This window comes from Pseudophryne corroboree, chromosome 6, assembly GCF_028390025.1.
Source record: "Pseudophryne corroboree isolate aPseCor3 chromosome 6, aPseCor3.hap2, whole genome shotgun sequence".
Taxonomy (NCBI): domain Eukaryota; kingdom Metazoa; phylum Chordata; class Amphibia; order Anura; family Myobatrachidae; genus Pseudophryne; species Pseudophryne corroboree.
This window is the reverse complement of record NC_086449.1, coordinates 442,520,758-442,548,462: the sequence shown is the minus strand read 5'-3', so window position 1 is coordinate 442,548,462 and position 27,705 is coordinate 442,520,758. Positions and strand designations below refer to the sequence as shown.

The 27,705-nt window shown below is 48.0% G+C and overlaps 1 protein-coding gene across 3 annotated transcripts in view; it reads right to left on the bottom strand.

Moving 5' to 3' along the window:
* The window catches only part of GRAMD4 (GRAM domain containing 4), a 349,985-nt gene that overhangs the window by 117,091 nt on the left and 205,189 nt on the right, over positions 1 to 27,705 (bottom strand). For all 3 annotated transcript variants that reach the window (XM_063927113.1, XM_063927114.1, XM_063927115.1), the window contains exon 4: positions 7,340 to 7,460. In XM_063927113.1, coding sequence (XP_063783183.1) covers positions 7,340 to 7,460 — 121 coding nt within the window. The remainder of the gene's footprint in view (positions 1 to 7,339; positions 7,461 to 27,705) is intronic.

The window sequence follows — 27,705 nt, the reverse complement described above, 5'->3', positions numbered from 1 at the left end:
TGCCCCCCGTATTTTTTGCACCAGGACAAGGCGCAGAGCCCGGTGCTGGTTGTTAAAATACGGGGAATCCCCTGTCATTTTTTCCCCAGTATTTTTGCAACCAAGACCGGCTCAAAGAGCCTGAGGCTGGTTATGCTTAGGAGGGGGGACCCCACGCAATTTTTTTACGGATTTTTTACCGTTTTTTGTACCATCTGAAAAGTCGATTCAAAATCCGTCAATTGGTCCGTTTTTCGACAGCGGGACTATCGAATCCGTTTTTTATTGAATATGTCGAATTCCGGCACCCGCCGGCCGGAATTCGACGGTCGAATTGTGTCGAATTTAAAAACGGGCGAAAAATTGCCGCAATTCGCCCAGAATTGCATATACCCCAAAATACTTTCCCATTGGATTCCTAGAATCTCTCAGCAATTCCACAAGAATTAGAAGGATTTGTCTATCAATAAGGTTGGCAACCAGACAAATTTCTCTTTCCGGCTCTCCCACATATACAGCCTTTCACAACAAGTCAAGACATCCCTTAGACAAAATGCCCTATTCGACCATATAGTACAACAGGGAAGTGTTGGGGACAGGTGAAGCTCCTTTGCTCAGCCCCATCTTACTTTCTTACATCTACTCTTTACCACCCTTCTTACTTTCTTAGACTAGGTATACATCAGGCCAATATCATTATTTACAGTATCAGAATGACAAATCATGCTTATCGTCCAGTGTGCACACTGAATTGCATGCTCCCGCAAGTCAGAGGAGTCATCTTCAGCAATGCTGCACGGCCAACTGAACAATATCGCATGCAGTACAAAGCATATTAATGATGGATAAAACCATGATTATTCCATCATTCATTAAATCTTCCTGGTGTATATTGGCAATCTGAGATTGTCTGGGGCAAAAGAAAATTGCCCCGACCATTGGCCCAATTTCCAGTCATTTAGATTTTACTGGTTACTGTTCCATATACACATTTTGTTGGTTAAAAAAAAAAAAAAAAAAAAAACATGGATATGATGGTCTACGATTTTTTTTTTTTTTTTCCTTCAACAGCTTTATAGTGCTATACACTAGTGGTATTATCCATATTAATTTCTACAATTGATGCTTCTTGGTTTCTGGCAAATCTGGTCAACGTCCCTGATCATAATGTATTTAGTCTTTCAACATCTCAGATTGTTGCATTATCTTCCTGTATATGGCTATGATACTGTTGGTTATTTCTCAACCTTTCAATAAAATATATTTAAGAAAAAATGGATAGTAGATCTTTCCAACAAAGTACGTTTCTTCAAATTACATTTTGCTAGTGACGTTAAACACAAAAGCACAAAAATAAGATTTTACTTACCGATAAATCTATTTCTCGTAGTCCGTAGTGGATGCTGGGACTCCGTCAGGACCATGGGTATTAGCGGCTCCGCAGGAGACAGGGCACAAAAATAAAAGCTTTAGGACTAGGTGGTGTGCACTGGCTCCTCCCCCTATGACCCTCCTCCAAGCCTCAGTTAGGATACTGTGCCCGGACGAGCGTACACAATAAGGAAGGATTTTGAATCCCGGGTAAGACTCATACCAGCCACACCAATCGCACCGTACAACTTGTGATCTGAACCCAGTTAACAGTATGACAAACGTAGGAGCCTCTGAACAGACGGCTCACAACAATAACAACCCGATATTTTTGTAACAATAACTATGTACAAGTATTGCAGACAATCCGCACTTGGGATGGGCGCCCAGCATCCACTACGGACTACGAGAAATAGATTTATCGGTAAGTAAAATCTTATTTTCTCTGACGTCCTAGTGGATGCTGGGACTCAGTCAGGACCATGGGGATTATACCAAAGCTCCCAAACGGGCGGGAGAGTGCGGATGACTCTGCAGCACCGAATGAGAGAACTCCAGGTCCTCTTTAGCCAGGGTATCAAATTTGTAGAATTTTACAAAACGTGTTCTCCCCCGACCACGTAGCTGCTCGGCAGAGTTGTAATGCAGAGACCCCTCGGGCAGCCGCCCAAGATGAGCCCACCTTCCTTGTGGAATGGGCCTTGATAGATTTAGGCTGTGGCAGGCCTGCCACAGAATGTGCAAGCTGAATTGTGCTACAAATCCAACAAGCAATCGTCTGCTTAGAAGCAGGAGCACCCAGCTTGTTGGGTGCATACAGTATATAAACAGCGAGTCAGATTTTCTGACTCCAGCCGTCCTTGAAATATATATTTTCAATGCCCTGACAACGTCCAGCAACTTGGAATCCTCCAAATCGCTAGTAGCCGCAGGCACCACAATAGGCTGGTTCAGGTGAAACGCTGAAACCACCTTAGGCAGAAACTGAGGACGCGTCCGCAGTTCTGCCCTGTCCGAATGGAAAATCAGATATGGGCTTTTATACGATAAAGCCGCCAATTCTGACACTCTCCTGGCTGAAGCCAGGGCCAGTAGCATGGTTACTTTCCATGTAAGATATTTCAAATCCACCGATTTGAGTGGCTCAAACCAATGGGATTTGAGAAAATCCAAAACTACATTAAGATCCCACGGAGCCACTGGGGGCACAACCGGGGGCTGTATATGTAGTACTCCTTTTACAAAAGTCTGGACTTCAGGAACTGAAGCCAATTCTTTCTGGAAGAAAATCGACAGGGCCGAAATTTGAACCTTAATGGACCCTAATCTGAGGCCCATAGACAATCCTGTTTGCAGGAAATGTAGGAATCGACCCAGTTGAAATTCCTCCGTCGGGGCCTTCCTGGCCTCACACCACGCAACATATTTTCTCCAAATGCGGTGATAATGTTGTGCAGTCACCTCCTTCCTGGCTTTTACCAGGGTAGGGATGACCTCTTCCGGAATGCCTTTTTCCGTTAGAATTCGGCGTTCAACCGCCATGCCGTCAAACGCAGCCGCGGTAAGTCTTGGAATAGACACGGTCCCTGCTGAAGCAGGTCCCGTCTTAGAGGTAGAGGCCACGGATCTTCCGTGAGCATCTCCTGAAGTTCCGGGTACCAAGTTCTTCTTGGCCAATCCGGAGCCACGAGTATCGTTCTTACTCCCTTTTGCCGTATAATTCTCAGTACTTTTGGTATGAGAGGCAGAGGAGGAAACACATACACTGACTGGAACACCCACGGTGTTACCAGAGCGTCCACAGCTATTGCCTGAGGGTCTCTTGACCTGGCGCAATACCTGTCCAGTTTTTTGTTGAGGCGGGACGCCATCATATCCACCTTTGGTTTTTCCCAACGGTTCACAATCATGTGGAAGACTTCTGGATGAAGTCCCCACTCTCCCGGGTGTAGATCGTGTCTGCTGAGGAAGTCCGCTTCCCAGTTGTCCACTCCCGGAATGAACACTGCTGACAGTGCTATCCCATGATCTTCCGCCCAGCGAAGAATCCTTGCAGCTTCTGCCATTGCCCTCCTGCTTCCTGTGCCGCCCTGTCTGTTTACGTGGGCGACTGCCGTGATGTTGTCCGACTGGATCAGCACCGGCTGACCCTGAAGCAGGGGTTTTGCCAGGCTTAGAGCATTGTAAATCGCTCTTAGCTCCAGTATATTTATGTGAAGAGACATCTCCAGGCTTGACCACACTCCCTGGAAGTTTCTTCCCTGTGTGACCGCTCCCCAGCCTCTCAGACTGGCATCCGTGGTCACCAGGACCCAGTCCTGTATGCCGAATCTGCGGCCCACTAACAGATGAGCACTCTGCAACCACCACAGAAGAGACACCCTTGTCCGTGGAGACAAAGTTATCCGCTGATGCATCTGCAGATGCGATCCGGACCATTTGTCCAGCAGATCCCACTGAAAAGTTCGTGCGTGGAATCTGCCGAATGGAATCGCTTCGTAAGAAGCCACCATTTTTCCCAGGACTCTTGTGCATTGATGCACAGACACTTTTCCTGGTTTTAGGAGGTTCCTGACAAGTTCGGATAACTCCCTGGCTTTCTCCTCCGGAAGAAACACCTTTTTCTGAACCGTGTCCAGAATCATTCCCAGGAACAGCAGACGTGTCGTCGGGGTCAATTGAGATTTTGGAAAATTCAGAATCCACCCGTGCTGTTGCAGCACTACTTGTTTAGTGCTACTACGTCCCCCAGCTGTTCTCTGGACCTTGCCCTTATCAGGAGATTGTCCAAGTAAGGGATAATTAATACGCCTTTTCTTCGCAGAAGAAACATCATTTCGGCCATTACCTTGGTAAAGACCCGAGGTGCCGTGGACAATCCAAACGGCAGCGTCTGAAACTGATAATGACAGTTTTGCACCACGAACCTGAGGTACCCTTGATGTGAAGGGCAAATTGGGACATGCAGGTAAGCATCCTTGATGTCCAGGGACACCATAAAGTCCCCTTCTTCCAGATTCGCTATCACTGCTCTGAGTGACTCCATCTTGAACTTGAATTTTTGTATGTACAGGTTCAAAGATTTCAGATTTAGAATAGGTCGTACCGAGCCGTCCGGCTTCGGTACCACAAATAGTGTGGAATAATACCCCTTTCCCTGTTGTAGGAGGGGTACCTTGACTATCACCTGCTGAGAATACAGCTTGTGAATGGCTTCCAATACCGTCGCCCTGTCTGAGGGAGACGTTGGCAGAGCAGACTTTAGGAACCGGCGAGGGGGAGACTTCTCGAATTCCAACCTGTAACCCTGAGATACTACCTGCAGGATCCAGGGGTCCACCTGTGAGTGAGCCCACTGTGCGCTGAAATTCTTGAGTCGACCCCCCACCGCCCCTGAGTCCGCTTGTAAAGCCCCAACGTCATGCTGAGGGCTTTGCAGAAGCCGGGGAGGGCTTCTGCTCCTGGGAGGGAGCTGCTTGGTGCACTCTCTTACCCTTTCCTTTGCCTCGGGGCAGATATGACTGTCCTTTTGCCCGCTTGTTCTTATAGGAACGAAAGGACTGCGGCTGAAAAGACGGTGTCTTTTTCTGTTGGGAGGGGACCTGAGGTAAAAAGGTGGATTTCCCGGCTGTTGCCGTGGCCACCAAATCCGATAGACCGACCCCAAATAATTCCTCCCCTTTATACGGCAATACTTCCATATGCCGTTTGGAATCCACATCACCTGACCACTGTCGCGTCCATAAACTTCTTCTGGCAGATATGGACATCGCACTTACTCTCGATGCCAGAGTGCAAATATCCCTCTGAGCATCTCGCATATAAAGAAAAGCATCCTTTAATTGCTCTATAGTCAATAAAATACTGTCCCTATCCAGGGTATCAATATTTTCAGTCAGGGAATCCGACCAAACCACCCCAGCACTGCACATCCATGCAGAGGCGATGGCTGGTCGCAGTATAACACCAGTATGAGTGTATATACTTTTCAGGGTAGTTTCCAGCCTCCTATCAGCTGGATCCTTGAGGGCGGCCGTTTCAGGAGACGGTAACGCCACTTGTTTTGATAAGCGTGTGAGTGCCTTATCCACCCTAGGGGATGTTTCCCAGCGCGCCCTAACCTCTGGCGGGAAAGGATATAATGCCAATAACTTCTTTGAAATTAGCAGTTTTCTATCGGGGTTAACCCACGCTTCATCACACACTTCATTCAATTCCTCTGATTCAGGAAAAACTACAGGTAGTTTTTTCAGACCCCACATAATACCCCTTTTTGTGGTACTTGCAGTATCAGAGATATGCAAAGCCTCCTTCATTGCCGTGATCATATAACGTGTGGCCCTACTGGAAAATACGTTTGTTTCTTCACCGTCGACACTAGATTCGGTGTCCGTGTCTGGGTCTGTGTCGACCGACTGAGGTAAAGGGCGTTTTACAGCCCCTGACGGTGTCTGAGACGCCTGGACAGGTACTAACTGGTTTGCCGGCCGTCTCATGTCGTCAACTGATTTTTGTAACGTGCTGACATTATCACGTAATTCCATAAACAAAGCCATCCATTCCGGTGTCGACTCCCTAGGGGGTGACATCACCATTACCGGCAATTGCTCCGCCTCCACACCAACATCGTCCTCATACATGTCGACACACACGTACCGACACACAGCAGACACACAGGGAATGCTCTTATTGAAGACAGGACCCTACTAGCCCTTTGGGGAGACAGAGGGAGAGTTTGCCAGCACACACCCAAGCGCTATAAATATATAGGAACAACCCTACAGAAGTGTTGTTTCCTTTATAGCAGCTTAATATATCAATTTCGCCAAAAAAGTGCCCCCCCTCTCTGTTTTTTTACCCTGTTTCTGTAGTGCAGTGCAGGGGAGAGTCCTGGGAGCCTTCCTCGCAGCGGAGCTGTGCAGGAAAATGGCGCTGTGTGCTGAGGAGATAGGCCCCGCCCCCTATTTCGGCGGGCTCTTCTCCCGGTGTTTGTGAGACCTGGCAGGGGTTAAATACATCCATATAGCCCCAGGGGCTATATGTGATGTATTTTTAGCCAGAACAAGGTATTATCATTGCTGCCCAGGGCGCCCCCCCCAGCGCCCTGCACCCTCAGTGACCGCTGGTGTGAAGTGTGCTGACAACAATGGCGCACAGCTGCAGTGCTGTGCGCTACCTCATGAAGACTGAAAAGTCTTCTGCCGCCGGTTTCTGGACCTCTTCACTTTTCGGCATCTGCAAGGGGGTCGGCGGCGCGGCTCCGGGACCGGACTCCATGGCTGGGCCTGTGTTCCATCCCTCTGGAGCTAATGGTGTCCAGTAGCCTAAGAAGCCAATCCATCCTGCACGCAGGTGAGTTCACTTCTTCTCCCCTAAGTCCCTCGTTGCAGTGAGCCTGTTGCCAGCAGGACTCACTGAAAATAAAAAACCTAATAACTTTTCTAAGCAGCTCTTTAGGAGAGCCACCTAGATTGCACCCTGCTCGGACGGGCACAAAAACCTAACTGAGGCTTGGAGGAGGGTCATAGGGGGAGGAGCCAGTGCACACCACCTAGTCCTAAAGCTTTTATTTTTGTGCCCTGTCTCCTGCGGAGCCGCTAATCCCCATGGTCCTGACGGAGTCCCAGCATCCACTAGGACGTCAGAGAAACAAAGTATAAAAAAAATAAAAAATAAAGGAACAACTTAGTAGTGACCAGTCTTTAGGAGAGAGATACGTGCTGTAGTGGTGCTATATAAATCGCTGTCATGAGGGGAGCAGTTATGACTTTAGAATTGAACACTTGTCCTTAAATGTTTTGTTCAGGACCATAATCCTCATATAAGACATCCAAAAGGAGGTCTGTCACATCAGCATTTTGGCTCCCAAAGACTGTATACATCAGAGCGATTATATAAAGTCTTCAGCTACCATTTAACAGCACCTAAAGCTATTTACCAAATGTTCTCAATTCTCATTGAATGGTTTATAACCTGGTATCTGAGTTACCTTGTTTTCACTACTTCAGTCACTTTCTGTTCCAGTTCTACCCTCTTCTGCCTTTCTTTTTCCAGCTCCTGCTTTAATGTTTCAATGTTAGTCTCTTCCCGTAGCTTTCGAAGCTCTTCCTCTGTGACATAAGAAAATTCAAATTAAATGTTACTCAGAATGGAAGCATTTCACCATTTATTGTATTACATGTATCCCAAAACACACTACCCTGGTGAGCCAACAGATGTTGTAATAATGTCCACTGACTTTAATACAAATACATATACGGGAACTCTGAGCAAACTGTGTAAGATGTGCAAGTGCTCCTGTGATAATGACTGCCTAGGCAAACTTTCAAAAAGAGGCCCATATTTAGAGATTAATTAAAAATGTAACTTTTACAGTCCTTAAAGCTTCATCACCAGCTACTAAAAACTTTTCCTAAGGTAGTCTCCTCCCCCTCGTAGAAGACTTGAGTATTGATAAACAGGGCAATTGTAAACCCAAACCAATTTCCGTGACAATACGTTATCATCGTAGTACACCTCGACAAGTGGACGATGAATTTCAGCTGCTGATGTGCACTTCAGATTTCTGCTTCTAATCAGGCTACATAACTCAATGTGTGACCATGTTTCCGCTAGCCCCCTCATTTTACAGCTGATGTTGGGACAGTATAACGGAGATGAGGTGTAGTCTAAATGGCAGTGAGGGGACACAGTGGTCTACCTGCTCTGGCAGGAAGTTAAAATGAAATAGAGAACATTACATGCGTGAGAGGTCTTGTTCCCTTACTTACTGAAACCCCCCGTAATAAGGATGATAATAAATAATAAGGTGTACAGGAACTGCAGGCAGGAAAATGGCGCTGAACGCTGCTGGGTCCGCTCTGAGGAGAAGCTCCGCCCCCTGAAGATGGCGCGTCTTCCTGCACAAATTCTTTAAACTGGCCTGAGGATTCCGTCGCTAGGCGGGGGATTCCGTCCCCTGTTAGCATCTGAGTACGGAGGATTGTGACGCTAGCGTGGGGATTCAGTCTCCGGTTAGCGTCTGTGACCAGTGCAGCGTATTAAGACGCTGGCTCAGAACACCCCTCATAGCACCAACACTGTGTGCCGCTGAGACTTCCCAGAGAGCAGGCGCACAGAGCTGCGCTCCTACCCTTGTGGCGCCATATCTCACCATCTTCCGCTCTTTAAGGGGGTGGCGGCATGCTGCCGGGGTGAGCGATCCCCTGTGGCGGGGAACGTTCGATACCCTCAGGAGCTTAGTGTCCTGTCAGCGGAGATAGTGGCTCAGACCCCACAGGGCGGACACTACTCCCCCCCCCCCCCTTAGTCCCTCGAAGCAGGGAGGCTGTTCCCAGCAGCCTCCCTGTGCCTAAACTCTAAATAAAGTAATAAAACTAAAAGAACTCCTATGGAGCTCCCCTAGCTGTGACCGGCTTCTCCGGACACATTTTCTAAACTGGTAGGAAGGGAATAGAGGGAGGAGCCAGCCCACACTCTCAAACTCTTAAAGTGCCAATGGCTCATAGCGGACCAGTCTATACCCCATGGTATTAATGTGGACCCCAGCATCCTCTGGGGACGTAAGAGAAGTTTAACTTTTCGGCCACCAAGGAAAACGCTATGACTGGCGCAAACCCAACACATCCTATCACCCCAAGAACACCATCCCCACAGTGAAACATGTTGGTGGCAGCATCATGCTGTGGGGATGTTTTTCAGCAGCAGGGACTGGTAAACTGTTTCGAGTCGAGGGAGAGATGGATGGTGCTAAACACAGGGATATTCTTGAGCAAAACCTGTTTGTCTGCCTGTGATTTCAGACTGGGATGGAGGTTCACCTTCCAGCAGGACAATGACCCAAAGCATACTGCTAAAGCAACACTAGAGTGGTTTAAGGGGAAACATTTAAATGTGTTGGAATGGCCTAGTCAAAGCCCAGATCTCAATCCAATTGAGAATCTGTGGTCACACTTGAAGATTGATGTTCACAAGCTGAAAACATCCAACATGAAGGAGCTGAGCAGTTTTGCCTTGAGGAATGGGCAAAAATCCCAGTGGCAAGCTCATAGAGACTTATCCAAAGGGACTTGCAGCATTAATTGCCGCAAAAGGTGGCTCTACAAAGTACTGACTTTAGGAGGGTGAATAGTTATGCACGCTGATGTTTTCTGTTATTTTGTCCTAGTTGTTGTTTGCTTCACAATAAAAAAAAAAAAAACATATAAAGTTGTAAGCATGTTCTGTGAATGAAATGATGCAAACCTTCAAACAATCCATTTTAATTCCAGGTTGTGAGGCAACAAGATATGAAAAATTGCAAAGGGGGGGTAAATAAATTAGCAAGGCACTGTACACCTTATACACACAGCCTGAAGGTCATTTAATACACTATTTTTAATAACTGTGAAGTTTGTGCACATTGAGTCATCAGAAAACAAAGGTTTCACTATCTCAGTCTCACTCAAAAAATTCCGTCTTTCCATGTATCGGAATATTTGGATATGGGATACTCAACCTGTAATACATTTTAAATAACTTTCCCCATGGGACTCAAGGCGCTCTACAGACATCAAAAAACATAGTACAAAATAATTGTTACAGCAAATCGAAAAATCATATGGAAAAAAAAAAGGAGGGAAAACCTAGAGAGAGTAGGGCATAATGCAGGGTTGGAGCAGTCATTTTGGGTAATAAGTTCTACCCATGAAAAGTACCAGGCGAAGCAGCAGTCTTGGGCACACTATGTAGCATTACCGTTGGTGGATATGTCATGCCTAGAAGAGATGACACAAAATGGGGTGGTTGCAGCATTCTAATGCTAGAAGTAGGGTCCCAACATATCAGGTTCATGTATTTTTCATCCCATTCACAAGTGTACCAGGTAAGGCAGCCATGTTGGGTGCACTTCAAAGGATTACACTGTGAGAGATAATCCGTATCCAAGGCATATATGGGAAAACAGTCATGTGTATAGTAGTATGATATACCCTGTATGGATACAGCAACATGCAGTACATCCTGCCTATAAAGGAACCACCCAAGCGGCCATCTGGAGCGCACAACATAGGTTGCTGCTGGCAGGGTGTGCAAATAGTGTAAGTACAGCATACAAGGTGGCATAAGCACATGGAACTGAACCATAAAAAAAAAAAAATAAAGGCAGAAAAAATAATCACAATCAGATATGTAAACAGCTATGACACAACAGGTAACAGGTCCAGATATGCAGAGTGGATGGTGTGAGGATGCGGGGTTCTTCTAATCACTCAGACACAGAGCCAATGAAACCAAAGTGATTGTTTATTTCTCACCTCACACAGGAATAGATAATTCACAGGAAACAGAAGTAGATATAGCCCAGAAACAGTATACAGGTAGAAGTCCAGATAGTAAGTCCCAGTAGAGTCCACAACAATTCCACAGATAAACAGGTCCAGCAGAACTATCACTGAGTCCACACAGCAGTGATAGCAGTTTAGTCCACAGGAGAATATTTGTATAAGTCCACGCAGGAGTAAATACGTATAAGTCCACACAGCACTGGTGATGCGTTCCACAAGGTACCCTGTAAGAGTATCACCCCTTAGCCAAAGTCATGCAACTAACATCCAGAGCTGACCCGCGCAACCTCTTTTAAAACCTTCCAAATGCCCATCATGCCGCGCTCACCTGGTCAGGTATTTCTCTACTCCCTCCCACAGCTGGCCTTCTCCTGCTGACCACATGCTGGGTCAGGCTCCGAGTTGTCTGTGAGAGCCCAGTGTTTAACAAAGCACAGTAAACATAAGGAACAAGGACAGGGAAATTGGTTTAAATCCTGATTGTCCCCTGTGGAGGAGCATCTTCAGAGAGAGATTACCTGCCCCTCAAATGTATTTCCTGTGTGACCATATAAGGATAATAGATGGGTTAAACAGGATTATCCATGAGAACTTGATTCCTCATACACAGAATGGTATCCTCCTACAAGAACATAACATGACAGCACTAGGTGCCAGGTCACAGCACACCTGTATTTACCGGAGTAAGATTATAGTTCAAAATATATAGGCTAACGAATGAACACACACATGGGGTAATAGTGACAAGCCAGATAGATAATGGAACAAAAGGAATAAAAAGTTCTTTAAACGCTATAAAGATTGAAACGCCATAAAATAAGATTTTACTCACCGGTAAATCTATTTCTCGTAGTCCGTAGTGGATGCTGGGGACTCCGTAAGGACCATGGGGAATAGCGGCTCCGCAGGAGACTGGGCACAGCTAAGAAAGAATTAGGACTACCTGGTGTGCACTGGCTCCTCCCACTATGACCCTCCTCCAGTCTTCAGTAAGGATACTGTGCCCGGAAGAGCTGACACAATAAGGAAAGGATTTTGAATCCCGGATAAGACTCATACCAGCCACACCAATCACACCGTATAACTCGTGATATTATACCCAGTTAACAGTATGAACATAACAGAGCCTCTCAACAGATGGCTCAACAATAACCCTTTTAGTTAACAATAACTATATACAAGTATTGCAGACAGTCCGCACTTGGGACGGGCGCCCAGCATCCACTACGGACTACGAGAAATAGATTTACCGGTGAGTAAAATCTTATTTTCTCTAACGTCCTAGTGGATGCTGGGGACTCCGTAAGGACCATGGGGATTATACCAAAGCTCCCAAACGGGCGGGAGAGTGCGGATGACTCTGCAGCACCGAATGAGAGAACTCAAGGTCCTCCTCAGCCAGGGTATCAAATTTGTAGAATTTTGCAAACGTGTTTGCCCCTGACCAAGTAGCAGCTCGGCAAAGTTGTAAAGCCGAGACCCCTCGGGCAGACGCCCAAGAAGAGCCCACTTTCCTCGTGGAATGGGCTTTTACAGATTTAGGCTGTGGCAGGCCAGCCACAGAATGCGCAAGCTGAATTGTGCTATCAAATCCAGCGAGCAATAGTCTGCTTTGAAGCAGGAGCACCCATCTTGTTTGGTGCATACAGGATAAATAGCGAGTCAGTCTTCCTGACTCCAGCCGTCCTGGAAACATAAATATTCAAGTCCCTGACTACGTCCAGTAACTTGGAGTCCTCCAAGTCCCTAGTAGCCGCAGGCACCACGATAGGTTGGTTCAAGTGAAAAGCTGATACCACCTTAGGAAGAAATTGGGGACGAGTCCTCAATTCTGCCCTATCCATATGGAAAATCAAATAGGGGCTTTTACATGACAAAGCCGCCAATTCTGACACCCGCCTTGCCGAAGCCAAGGCCAAAAGCATGACCACTTTCCACGTGAGATATTTTAAATCCACGGTTTTGAGTGGCTCAAACCAATGTGACTTTAGGAAACCCAACACCACGTTGAGGTCCCACGGTGCCACTGGGGGCACAAAAGGAGGCTGAATATGCAGCACTCCCTTGACAAATGTCTGAACTTCAGGCAGTGAAGCCAGTTCTTTTTGGAAGAAAATCGACAGAGCCGAAATCTGGACCTTAATGGAACCCAATTTTAGGCCCATAGTCACCCCTGACTGTAGGAAGTGCAGAATCGACCTAACTGGAATTCCTCCGTTGGGGCCTTCCTGGCCTCACACCACGCAACATATTTTCGCCATATGCGGTGATAATGTTGTACGGTTACATCTTTCCTAGCTTTAATAAGCGTAGGAATGACTTCCTCCGGAATGCCCTTTTCTTTTAAGATCCGGCGTTCAACCGCCATGCCGTCAAACGCAGCCGCGGTAAGTCTTGGAACAGACAGGGCCCCTGCAGCAGCAGGTCCTGTCTGAGCGGCAGAGGCCATGGGTCCTCTGAGATCATTTCTTGAAGTTCCGGGTACCAAGCTCTTCTTGGCCAATCCAGAACAATGAGTATAGTTCTTACGCCTCTTCTCCTTATTATCCTCAGTACCTTGGGTATGAGAGGAAGAGGAGGGAACACATAAACCGACCGGTACACCCACGGTGTCACTAGAGCGTCCACAGCTATCGCCTGAGGGTCTCTTGACCTGGCGCAATATTTTTCCAGCTTTTTGTTTAAGCGGGACGCCATCATGTCCACCTGTGGCCTTTCCCAACGGTTTACAATCAGTTGGAAGACTTCTGGATGAAGTCCCCACTCTCCCGGGTGGAGGTCGTGCCTGCTGAGGAAGTCTGCTTCCCCAGTTGTCTACTCCCGGAATGAACACTGCTGACAGTGCTAACACGTGATTTTCCGCCCAACGGAGAATCCTTGTGGCTTCTGCCATCGCCGCCCTGCTTCTTGTGCCGCCCTGTCGATTTACATGGGCGACCGCCGTGATGTTGTCTGACTGGATCAGAACCGGCCGGTTTTGAAGCAGGGGCTTTGCTTGACTTAGGGCATTGTAAATGGCCCTCAGTTCCAGAACATTTATGTGTAGGGAAGTCTCCTGACTCGACCAAAGTCCTTGGAAGTTTCTTCCCTGAGTGACTGCCCCCCAGCCCCGAAGGCTGGCATCCGTGGTCACCAGGACCCAGTCCTGTATGCCGAATCTGCGGCCCTCTCTGAGATGAGCACTCTGCAGCCACCACAGCAGAGACACCCTGGTCCTTGGAGACAGGGTTATCAACCGATGCATTTGAAGATGCGATCCGGACCATTGGTCCAACAGGTCCCACTGAAAAGTTCTGGCATGGAACCTGCCGAATGGTATCGCTTCGTAGGAAGCTACCATCTTTCCCAGGACTCGCGTGCAATGATGCACCGACACCTGTTTTGGTTTCAGGAGGCCTCTCACTAGAGACGACAGCTCCTCGGCTTTCTCCTCTGGGAGAAACACTTTTTTCTGGACCGTGTCCAGAATCATCATTTCGGCCATTACCTTGGTAAATACCCTCGGTGCCGTGGACAGGCCGAACGGCAACGTCTGGAATTGGTAATGACAATCCTGTACCACAAATCTGAGGTACTCCTGGTGAGGATGGTAAATGGGGACATGCAGGTAAGCATCCTTGATGTCCAGAGATACCATGTAATCTCCCTCTTCCAGGCTTGCAATAACCGCCCTGAGCGATTCCATCTTGAACTTGAATTTTTTTAAAATATGTGTTCAAGGATTTCAAATTTAAAATGGGTCTCACCGAACCGTTCGGTTTCGGTACCACAAACATTGTGGAATAGTAACCCCGTCCTTGTTGAAGTAGGGGCACCTTGACTATCACCTGCTGGGAATACAGCTTGTAAATTGCCTCTAACACAGCCTCCCTTTCTGAAGGAGTCGTTGGTAAGGCAGATTTGAGGAAACGGCGGGGGGGGGGGGATGACTCGAATTCCAGCCTGTACCCCTGAGATACCACTTGAAGGATCCAGGGATCTACCTGTGAGCGAGCCCACTGATTGCTGAAGTTTTTGAGACGGCCCCCCACCGTACCTGGCTCCGCCTGCTGAGCCCCAGCGTCATGCGGCGGACTTAGCAGAAGAAGCGGGGGAGGACTTTTGTTCCTGGGAAGTGGCTGTATGCTGCAGCTTTTTTCCCCTACCTCTGCCTCTGGGCAGAAAGGACGCGCCTCTACCCAGTCTGCTCTTTTGGGGGCGAAAGGACTGCACCTGATAATACGGTGCTCTCTTTGGTTGTGAGGGGACATGTGGCAAAAATGCCGACTTCCCAGCTGTTGCTGTGGAAACTAAGTCTGAAAGACCATCCCCGAACAACTCCTCACCCTTATAAGGCAAAACTTCCATGTGCCTTTTGGAATCTGCATCCCCTGTCCACTGCCGGGTCCATAACCCTCTCCTGGCACAAATGGACAGTGCACTTATTTTTGATGCCAGCCGGCAAATATCCCTCTGTGCATCTCTTATGTAAAAGACAGCGTCTTTAATATGCTCTACGTTTAGCAATATAGTGTCCCTGTCTAGGGTGTCAATGTTCTCTGACAGGGAGTCTGACCATGCAGCTGCCGCACTGCACATCCATGCTGAGGCAATAGCTGGTCTCAGTATAATACCAGTGTGTGTATATATAGCTTTTTGGAGAGCCTCCTGCTTTCTGTCAGCAGGTTCCTTTAGGGCGGCCGTATCTTGGGACGGCAGTGCCACCTTCTTTAATAAGCGCGTAAGTGCTTTATCCACCTTAGGGGGTGTTTCCCAACGTGACCTATCCTGGCGGGAAAGGGTACGCCATTAGTAATTTTTTTGAAATTACAAATTTTTTATCAGGGGAAGCCCACGCTAGTTCACACACGTCATTTAATTCTTCAGAAGGGGGAAAAACTACTGGTTGTTTTTTCTCCCCAAACATAATACCCTTTTTTGTGGTACCTGGGGTCACCTCAGAAATGTGTAAAACATTTTTCATTGCCTCAATCATATAACGAGTGGCCCTATTGGACATTACATTAGTCTCTTCGTCGTCGACACTGGTATCAGTATCCGTGTCGACATCTGTGTCTGTCACCTGAGGTAGCGGGCGTTTTAGAGCCCCTGATGACTTTTGAGACGTCTGGGCAGGCACGGACTGAGAACACGGCTGCCCCACATTTGGCATGTCGTCAAATTTTTTATGTAAGGAGTCGACACTTTCGCGTAATTCCTTCCACAAGTCCATCCACTCCGGTGTCTGCCCCGCAGGGGGTGACAACACATTTATAGGCACCTGCTCCTCCTCCACATAAGTCTCCTCATCAAACATGTCGACACAGCCGTACCGACACACCGCACACACACAGGGAATGCTCTAACAGAAGATAGGACCCCACAAAGCCCTTTGGGGAGACAGAGAGAGAGTATGCCAGCACACACCAGAGCGCTATATAATACAGGGATTAACTAAATTATATCCCCTATAGCTGCTATATATGTATTTTGCCCCTAAATTTAGTGCCCCCCCCCTCTCTTTTTTACCCTTTTCTGTAGTGTAGACTGCAGGGGAGAGTCAGGGAACTTCCTTTCAGCGGAACTGTGAGGGAAAAATGGCGCCAGTGTGCAGAGGGAGATAGCTCCGCCCCTTTTTCGCTGACTTTTCTCCCGCTTTTTTATGGATTCTGGCAGGGGTATTTATCACATATATAGCCTCTGGGGCTATATATTGTGATATATTTGCCAGCCAAGGTGTATTTATTGCTTCTCAGGGCGCCCCCCCCCCCAGCACCCTGCACCCTCAGTGACCGGAGTGTGAAGTGTGTATGAGGAGCAATGGCGCACAGCTGCAGTGCTGTGCGCTACCTTGGTGAAGACTGATGTCTTCTGCCGCCGATTTTCCGGATTCTTCTTGCTTCTGGCTCTGTAAGGGGGCCGGCGGCGCGGCTCCGGGACCGAACACCAATGGCCGGTTCCATGCGGTCGATCCCTCTGGAGCTAATGGTGTCCAGTAGCCTAAGAAGCCCAAGCTACCACCAGTTAGGTAGGTTCGCTTCTTCTCCCCTTAGTCCCTCGCTGCAGTGAGTCTGTTGCCAGCAGATCTCACTGTAAAATAAAAAACCTAACATATACTTTCTTTCTAGGAGCTCAGGAGAGCCCCTAGTGTGCATCCAGCTCAGCCGGGCACAGGATTCTAACTGAAGTCTGGAGGAGGGTCATAGTGGGAGGAGCCAGTGCACACCAGGTAGTCCTAATTCTTTCTTAGCTGTGCCCAGTCTCCTGCGGAGCCGCTATTCCCCATGGTCCTTACGGAGTCCCCAGCATCCACTAGGACGTTAGAGAAATACAGTTTTACCCTCTGTCTCATATCTTCACAGATGGGAACAGATTCAAGAAACAGTGGTCCAGAGATTTGGTGGAGCAACAGAGGTAGAAACTGCTTAGTGTGGCAGCTGGTAGTGCTGCAACTGCACAGAAAATCCAGTAGCAGATGCCATTAGTTCTACAGACCGGACCACATAGGGTAAATGTATTAGCCCGTGGGAATTATATACTGTACATTCAAACCAGTGACGTGCGCTGAGGTGAGGCAGGGCCTTTCCTTTCATACTTCAGTATACTTTTCACTGTATAAAGAATATGGAAAATGCAAAGAATATATTATAAATACCTGCTTTGCATTACTTTAATCATTTTTATACCGAAAACGGTTATTTAGCTTAGCGATGCATAAGAGCCTTTGATACTGTGGCCTGGTCTCATTTATTGAAGGTTCTGGAGACTTGAGATTTTCCGGCATCGCACAAAAACTACTGGATGAATTTGGATTAGCTTAGTGACCGACAAAAGAAACTGAGGCTTGTATGATCTTGATGTGACATCAGGGAGGGGAGCAATAAAGAAAAAAAAAATCAGTCTCTTGACACATGCAGAGTGCAGGCTAAACCCAACACTACTGGACGCGATCAATGAGAAAGGGGACATCAATTGTATATCCCCCCCCCCCCCCGTGATATCCAGTCACTTTAGACAAGAGATCGGGGGTGATATCAATTGAATCCCTCCCCCCCCCCCCCCAACCCATAATGTTTCAGTAACAATAAAGAGGTAGATATTGAAGTAATGTCTATCTGCCGCTGGATGCATAATTTATCCCAATAAGATTTCAGAGGCAAATTAGTAAGATCAGGATAGAAATATATTTTCCTAAAGGGTGTTCACATAATTTTAACACTTTAACTAATGTATCAGAGACCATGGAGTTAGTGGTAGATAATAGAGGTAATATAGGGGCGGGTTTGAAGAAACATAAAAATGAGAGAGAGATAGGTAGGTGAAACGAATCCCAGAGATCAAAAAAAAAAATTTTTTTTAAATATGCCCCCCTGGATCAAAAACCTTGGAAGGTGTCTATCTCTTTCTCAGTTCTACAACAATGTGGGAAAAAGAAGAACTACCCCATAAGGGGACATAATCGTGGGTATTCAATTGTTAGAATAAAAAGACACCCAACTGACTTTTCAATCTAATAAACAGGAAAAAACAGACACCCAACCAAACAATTGAATATCGGTCAAAAATGCCTCCCAATTTTTTTTTATTTTTTTTTTTTATAAAGGATTTCCAGGAATGTTAAGTATCCTGAAACAGGATATGGTTCAAAATAGGAGATATATTTGATGTTTAAGAGTGCGCTAGGGTGAAGGTGCAAATAGAGACTTCTCTAAATTTAGATTTGTATAAACGCCACTGTCCAACAGCCAGACAACAGCAATGCAAAAAAACACTGAAACAGACTAAAGAGGCAGAATTAGGCATACTCAACAGTCAATACAGCATGTCAAGACAACTATGGAAATTCGTAACTGAATAAGCATCAATAATGTAGAGCAATGTGGTCCACTCAGTGTCCAATGTGAACTCCACCAGGTGTTGACTGGTCCAGCATAAATGAATCTTCCCAAGGAGAAGCAAAACATAATTTCTCTATCTTTAGGTACCACATGCAAATATATATATATATATATATGTATGTCATAAGGTAGTCTGCATAGCATAACGTAGATTGAGCTATCTCAGGGGCCTCTCAACCTGTGTAACTCTGGAAATATAGAAATCCACTGGTGCCTTTCATACAATTCAGTGTATCTACAGATGTAGCCACCTTTACCTTGACCGATTCTCCGCCTAGATGGACGTTTAGTCACGCTAAGGCGATAGCCGAATTTAATCACAGGCAGGCGCGTTGAGGCGATTCTAGATACTCAGCATGCATTACACATCTCCACCACTGGGTGGCTAATGCTCCACTAATCCAGTACTTTCGATCGTACAGTATAGCGGCGGATTGATCTACAGCTCTGGCAATTGGTCAGTGACGACTAATGTTAATACTGTAGGCGTAACGGGAGGCGGTGGAAAAAGATGGTGACCTACTGTAGAGTACTGTATGTGTATGGAGACGCAACTAATTGTGAAAAAGGAAGAATGTACAGTACAATGTATAAACACCGTGCTTTTAAAATACATGTACAGTACATGAGCGTCTGAGTTCCCTAAGGCACAATGGGAATGGTGGGCTAGCAGGAGGCGGTGGAAAATACCGTGCTTTACAAATGCGAGCGTCCGAGTCCCCTAAGGCATAAACCAACACCAATGGGGAGGGGGCCACGCGCTGTTTGCTGTACTTTTACACATGAAATTGTGAATCTCTCATGAGGCGTCGTGGGCTAGCGATGAAGGCTCCCACCTCCCACGCTGGGGGTCCAGGGTTCGAGTCCTGATGTGCCTTTTTTTTTTTATTGTAATAATATACTGTATTATTTTATTTTCATTGTAAGACAGTCAATGGAAGGGTGCACACAAGTTACATATAAATCAGAGTACATCTGCAGGAGCGATTCTTTACGCTAAATGCAACTACACAGCAGCAATGAGTAGAAATGAGTGTATTCTGACGCAACTAATTGATCAAAACAGTACTGTAGATCTTCGGAGTTTGTGTATTGCACAGGACCTGAATTCTCTCCCTGTCTACTGCAGGATCTGTGCAGGCTCCCAGGGGGGAAGGGCGATGGGGGTAGGGGGAGACTATGGAAAATTCTGTGCCTTTGAAATGCAATTACAGTACAGTATATGAGCGTCCGAGTCCCCTACGGCATAAACCAACACCAATGGGATGGAAGTGCCAACCTTTTTTTTTTATGTGTTCCCGTGACATTCACTTTAATATTATTATTTTTTTCTCTCCAATACATCCAATGGAAGGATGCACACAAGTTTCACATTAATCAGAGTAGATCTGCAGGAGCGATGCTTTACGCTAAATGCAACTACACAGTGGTAATGAGTAGAAATTAGTGTATTCTGACTGAGCAAAACAGTACTGTAGATCTTCAGCGTTTGTGTATTTCACATGACGTGAAATCCCTCCCTGTCTACTGCATGACGTGTGCAGGCTCCCAGGGGGCAAGGGCGATGGCCTAGCGCAGGGGTGGCCAACCAGTCAGTGACAAAGAGCCAAAAAATCTTGTTAGGTATGTCAAAGAGCCGACACTGAGCCGAAGGCGCAAAAAATGGAATGTGGCCTTGTGCCTGCTAGACCATGCCCCTGGTATAAAATACATTGAAAAGGCCAGAACGACATAAAATAAAAAAAAATAAAGTCAGATCCATTGAAAAAGCCACTTTCACATAAAATAATTGAAAAAGCCAGATTCACATAATAAACTTAAGTTCCCCCATGTGTCACTCCAGCCAGATCCCCATGTGACACTCCTGCTAGCACCCTCCTATGCCACTCCAGCCAGCTCCCCATGTGACACACCTGCTACCACCCTCCTATGTCACTCCAGCCAGCTCCCCATGTGACACTCCTGCTAGCACCGACCTGTGTCACTCCAGCCAGCTCCCCATGTGACACTCCTGCTAGCACCCTCCTATGCCACTCCAGCTAGCTCCCCATGTGACACACCTGCTACCACCCTCCTATGTCACTCCAGCCAGCTCCCCATGTGACACTCCTGCTAGCACCGACCTGTGTCACTCCAGCCAGCTCCCCATGTGACACTCCTGCTAGCACCCTCCTATGTCACTCCAGCCAGCTCCCCATGTGACACACCTGCTACCACCCTCCTATGTCACTCCAGCCAGCTCCCCATGTGACACTCCTGCTAGCACCCTCCTATGTCACTCCAGCCAGCTCCCCATGTGACACACCTGCTAGCACCCTCCTATGTCACTCCTGCCAGCACCCCCCATGTCACTCCAGCCAGCTCTCCCATGTGACACTCCTGCTAGCACCCTCCTATGTCACTCCTGCCAGCACCCCCTATGTCACTCCAGCCAGCTCTCCCATGTGTCACTCCTGCTACCATCCTCCTATGTCACTCCAGCCAGCTTTCCGATGTGTCACTACTTCCAGCACCCTCCTTCATCACTCCAGTCAGCTCCTCCATGTGTCACTCCTGCCAGGACCCTTCTGTGTCACTCCAGCCAGCTCTGCCTTGTGTCACTCTAGCCCACCCTCATGTGTCACTAAAGTTCCCCCACCAAGTTGTGCCATTGTTGCAGCCCCTAATGTGTCCTCTGTTTGCCAGTGGGTGTCTCACCTCTAGAATCTGGCTCCTTCAATTTTCAGTCCCTGTAGTGCTGCTGCATGTCTGGCTGGAGTGCAGCAGTTTCTGTATCTTTTGTGGTCACGTGATTTAGAGTGTTGGGAGCCACATTTAAATAAAGAAAGAGCCTCATGCGGCTCGAGAGCCACTGGTTGGCCACCGCTGGCCTAGCGGGAGGCGGTGGAAAAATAAGAATTTACTCACCGGTAATTCTATTTCACGTAGTCCGTAGTGGATGCTGGGAACTCCGTAAGGACCATGGGGAATAGACGGGCTCCGCAGGAGACTGGCCACTCTAAAAAAAAGATTAGGTACTATCTGGTGTGCACTGGCTCCTCCCTCTATGCCCCTCCTCCAGACCTCAGTTAGGGAAACTGTGCCCGGAAGAGCTGACATTACAAGGAAAGGAAATTTTGAATCCAGGGTAAGATCCATACCAGCCACACCAATCACACCGTACAACTTGTGATAAACTTACCCAGTTAACAGTATGAACAACAACTGAGCCTCACTCAACGGATGGCTCATAACAATAACCCTTATTTAAGCAATAACTATATACACGTATTGCAGAGAGTCCGCACTTGGGACGGGCGCCCAGCATCCACTACGGACTACGAGAAATAGAATTACCGGTGAGTAAATTCTTATTTTCTCTGACATCCTAGTAGATGCTGGGAACTCCGTAAGGACCATGGGGATTATACCAAAGCTCCCAAACGGGCGGGAGAGAGCGGATGACTCTGCAGCACCGAATGAGCAAACACAAGGTCCTCCTCAGCCAAGGTATCAAACTTGTAGAATTTTGCAAATGTGTTTGAACCCGACCAAGTAGCAGCTCGGCAAAGATGTAATGCCGAGACCCCTCGGGCAGCTGCCCAAGAAGAGCCCACCTTCCTTGTGGAATGGGCTTTTACCGATTTTGGATGCGGCAATCCAGCCGCAGAATGAGCCTGCTGAATCGTGCTACAGATCCAGCGAGCAATAGTTTGCTTTGAAGCAGGAGCACCCAGCATGTTGGGTGCATGCAAGATAAATAGCGAGTCAGTCTTCCTGACTCCAGCCGTTCTGGAAACATATATTTTCAAAGCCCTGACTACGTCCAGCAACTTGGAGTCCTCCAAGTCCCGAGTAGCCGCAGGCACCACAATAGGTTGGTTCAAATGAAACGATGACACCACCTTTGGGAGAAATTGGGGACGAGTCCTCAATTCTGCCCTGTCCATATGGAAGATCAGATAAGGGCTTTTACATGACAAAGCCGCCAATTCCGACACACGCCTAGCCGATGCTAAGGCCAACAGCATGACCACTTTCCACGTGAGATACTTTAGTTCCACGGTCTTAAGTGGCTCAAACCAGTGGGATTTCAGGAAATCCAACACAACGTTAAGATCCCAGGGTGCCACTGGTGGCACAAAAGGGGACTGAATATGCAGCACTCCCTTAAGAAATGTCTGAACCTCAGGCAGTGAAGCCAGTTCTTTTTGAAAGAAAAGGGATAGGGCCGAAATCTGGACCTTTATGGACCCTAATTTTAGGCCCATAGTCACCCCTGACTGTAGAAAGTGAAGGAATCGACCCAGCTGGAATTCCTCTGTAGGGGCCTTCCTGGCCTCACACCAAGCAACATACTTCCGCCATATACGGTGATAATGTTTTGCTGTCACGTTTTTCCTAGCTTTTATCAGCGTAGGAATAACTTCATCCGGAATGCCCTTTTCCGTTAGGATCCGGCGTTCAACCGCCATGCCGTCAAGCGCAGCCGCGGTAAGTCTTGAAACAGACAGGGCCCTTGTTGCAGCAAGTCCTGTCTGAGAGGCAGAGGCCATGGGTCCTCTGTGCGCATTTCTTGCAGTTCCGGGTACCAAGTCCTTCTTGGCCAGTCCGGAACAATGAGTATTGTTCTTATTCCTCTCTTTCTTACTATTCTCAGTACTTTTGGTATGAGAGGACGAGGAGGAAACACATATACCGACTGGTACACCCACGGTGTCACTAGGGCGTCCACAGCTATCGCCCGAGGGTCCCTTGACCTGGCGCAATATCTTTTTAGCTTTTTGTTGAGGTGGGACGCCATCATGTCCACCTGTGGCAGTTCCCATCGGTTTGCAATCAGTTGGAAGACTTCCTGATGAAGTCCCCACTCTCCCGGGTGGAGGTCGTGTCTGCTGAGGAAGTCTGCTTCCCAGTTGTCCACTCCCGGTATGAACACTGCCGACAGTGCTTGCACGTGATTCTCCGCCCATCTTAGAATCTTTGTGGCTTCCGCCATTGCCATCCTGCTTCTTGTGCCGCCCTGGCGGTTTACATGGGCGACCGCCGTGATGTTGTCTGACTGAATCAGCACTGGCCGGTTTCGAAGCAGGGGCTCTGCTTGACTCAGGGCGTTGTAAATGGCCCTTAATTCCAGTATATTTATGTGTAGAGAAGTCTCCAGACTTGACCACAGTCCTTGGAAGTTTCTTCCCTGAGTGACTGCCCCCCACCCTCGGAGGCTTGCATCCGTGGTCACCAGGACCCAGTCCTGTATGCCGAACCTGCGGCCCTCGAGAAGGTGAGCACTCTGCAGCCACCACAGAAGAGACACCCTGGCCCTGGGGGACAGGGTGATCAGCCGATGCATCTGAAGATGCAATCCGGACCACTTGTCCAACAGATCCCACTGAAAGATCCTTGCATGGAACCTGCCGAAGGGAATGGCTTCGTATGAAGCTACTATCTTTCCCAGGACTCGCGTGCAGCGATGCACCGATACCTGTTTTGGTTTCAGGAGGTCCCTGACCAGAGATGCTAATTCCTGTCCAGAATCATGCCCAGGAAAAGCAGACGCGTCGTAGGAATCAGCTGCGACTTTGGAACATTCAGAATCCAGCCGTGCTGTAGTAACACTTCCTGAGAGAGTGTTACGCTGATCAACAACTGCTCCCTGGACCTCGCCTTTATGAGGAGATCGTCCAAGTACGGGATAATTATAACTCCCTTCTGCAGGAGTATCATCATTTCGGCCATTACCTTGGTAAATATTCTCGGTGGCGTGGACAGGCCAAACGGCAACGTTTGGAACTGGTAATGACAGTCCTGTACCACAAATCTGAGGTACACCTGGTGAGGTGGGTAAATGGGGACATGCAAGTAAGCATCTTTGATGTCCAGCGACACCATAAAATCCCCCTCTTCCAGGCTTGCAATAACCGCTCTGAGCGATTCCATTTTGAACTTGAATTTCTTTATATAAGTGTTCAAGGACTTTAGATTCAGAATGGGTCTCACCGAACCGTCCGGTTTCGGTACCACAAACATTGTGGAATAGTAACCCCTTCCCTGTTGAAGGAGGGGGACCCTGACAATCACCTGCTGGAGGTACAGCTTGTGAATTGCCGCCAGCACTACCTCCCTTTTCATGGGGGAAGCTGGCAAGGCTGATTTGAGGTAACGGCGGGGGGGAGTCACTTCGAATTCCAGCTTGTATCCCTGAGATACAATTTGTATAGCCCAGAGATCCACCTGTGAACGAATCCACTGGCTGCTGAAGTTTCGGAGACCCGCCCCCACCGCACCTGGCTCTGCCTGTGGAGCCCCAACGTCATGCGGTGGACTTAGTGGAAGCAGGGGAGGACTTTTGTTCCTGGGAACTTGCTGTATGGTGCAGCTTCTTACCTCTATCCCTGCCTCTGGCAAGAAAGGATGCACCCCTGACTCTTGCCTTTTTGGGAACGAAAGGACTGCATTTGATAATACGGTGCTTTCTTAGGCTGTGAGGAAACCTGAGGCAAGAAAGTGGACTTTCCAGCTGTCGCTATAGACACGAGGTCCAACAGACCGTCCCCAAACAACTCCTCACCCTTATAAGGCAAAACCTCCATGTGTTTTTTAGAATCACCATCTCCTGTCCATTGCCGAGTCCATAAGACCCTCCTGGCAGAAATGGACATAGCATTAATTCTAGAGCCCAGCAGGCAAATGTCCCTCTGAGCATCTCGCATATATAAGACGACGTCTTTGATATGGCCCAGGGTTAGCAAAACAGTATCTTTGTCGAGGGAATCTATGTCGTCTAACAGAGTATCTGTCCACGCTGCTACACCACTACACATCCAGGCTGAAGCAATAGCAGGTCTCAGTAGAGTACCAGAGTGTGTATACACTGACTTCAGGATAGCTTCCTGCTTTCTATCCGCAGGCTCCTTTAAGGCGGCCGTATCCTGAGACGGCAGGGCCACCTTTTTAGATAAGCGAGTCAGCGCCTTGTCCACCCTAGGGGATGTTTCCCAACGTAACCTGTCCGTTGGCGGGAAAGGGTACGCCATCAGTAACCTCTTAGAAATCACTAATTTCTTATCAGGGGAACTCCACGCTTCTTCACACAATTCATTTAATTCATCAGATGGGGGTAAAGTCACTGGCTGCTTTTTCTCCCCAAACATATAAACCCTCTTGGTATTAACCGGGTTACTCTCAGAAATGTGTAATACATCTTTCATTGCAATAATCATGTATCGGATGGCCTTGGTCATTTTAGACTGGAAATGTGCCTCATCATCGTCGACACTGGAGTCGGACTCCGTGTCGGCATCTGTGTCAACCATCTGAGATAGAGGGCGTTTATGAGCCCCTGACGGCTTCTGAGACGCCTGGGCAGGCGCGAACTGAGACCCCGGCTGTCCCAAGGCTGCAGCATCATCAAACCTTTTATGTAAGGAGTTTACATTGTCATTTAAGACCTTCCACATATCCATCCAATCAGGTGTCGGCCCCGACGGGGGCGATACCACACTTATCTGCCCTTGCTCCGCCTCCACGTAACCTTCCTCATCAAACATGTCGACACAGCCGTACCGACACACCGCACACACACAGGGAATGCTCAGACTGAGGACAGGACCCCACAAAGTCCTTTGGGGAGACAGAGAGAGAGTATGCCAGCACACACCACAGCGCTATATAACACAGGGATTTTCACTGCTAATAAGTGATTTTTCCAATAGCTGCTTTTTTGTATTGATTTGCCCCTGAATTTATGTGCCCCCCCTCTCTTTTTAACCCGTCTTGTACCTGGATACTGCAGGGGAGCGCCTGGGGAGCTGCTTCTAGCGGAGCTGTGAAGGGAAAATGGCGCTGGTGTGCTGAGGAAGAAGGCCCCGCCCCCTCAGTGGCGGGCTTCTGTCCCGCAACTTTAATGTAAAAAATGTCGGGGGTTTTTACATATATACAATGCTAGACTGTATATATGTATGTTTTTGTGCCAAAGGTACCTCAATTGCAGCCCAGGGCGCCCGCCCCCCCCCCCCCCCCCCAGCACCCTACAGTGACCGGAGTGTGTAAGTGTGCTGGGAGCAATGGCGCACAGCTGCGGTGCTGTGCGCTACCTTAATGAAGACAGGAATCTTCAGCCGCCGATTTCGTCGTCTTCCAGCTTCTGTTCTTCTGGCTCTGCAAGGGGGACGGCGGCGCGGCTCCGGGAACGGACGATCGAGGACAGGTGCCTGTGTTCGAACCCTCTGGAGCTAATGGTGTCCAGTAGCCTAAGAAGCACAAGCTAGCTGCAAGCAGGTAGGTTTGCTTCTCTCCCCTTAGTCCCACGTAGCAGTGAGTCTGTTGCCAGCAGAAGCTCACTGAAAATAAAAAACCTAATAAAGACTTTCTTTTCTAGTAAGCTCAGGAGAGCCCACTAGGAGCACCCAGCTCTGGCCGGGCACAGATTCTAACTGAGGTCTGGAGGAGGGGCATAGAGGGAGGAGCCAGTGCACACCAGATAGTACCTAATCTTTTTTTAGAGTGCCCAGTCTCCTGCGGAGCCCGTCTATTCCCCATGGTCCTTACGGAGTTCCCAGCATCCACTAGGACGTCCGAGAAATACAGTGCTTTACAAATGCGAGCGTCCGAGTCCCCTAAGGCATAAACCAACACCAATGGGGAGGGGGCCGGGCGCTGTTTGCTGTACTTTTACACATTAAATTGTGAATCTCTCATGAGGCGTCGTGGGCTAGCGATGAAGGCTCCCACCTCCCATGCTGGGGCTCCAGGGTTCGAGTCCTGATGTGCCTTTTTTTTTTTTTTTTATTGTAATAATATACTGTATTATTTTATTTTCATTGTAAGACAGTCAATGGAAGGGTGCACACAAGTTTCATATAAATCAGAGTACATCTGCAGGAGCGATTCTTAATCTAAATGCAACTACACAGCAGCAATGAGTAGAAATTAGTGTATTCTGACGCAACTAATTGAGCAGTACTGTAGATCTTCGGCGTTTGTGTATTGCACAGGACATGTGCAGGCTCAAAGGAGTGAAGGGCGTAGGGCGAGACAGTGGAAAATACCGTGGTCAAAGAAAGGGCATATTCAAAACTAAGGGAAACTGTCACACAGTAACAACGTTGAATGCCTGAAACACACGACGTCTGAGACGCTCATTGCGCATAAGGACGGTATCATGGCTGCTGTAAGGG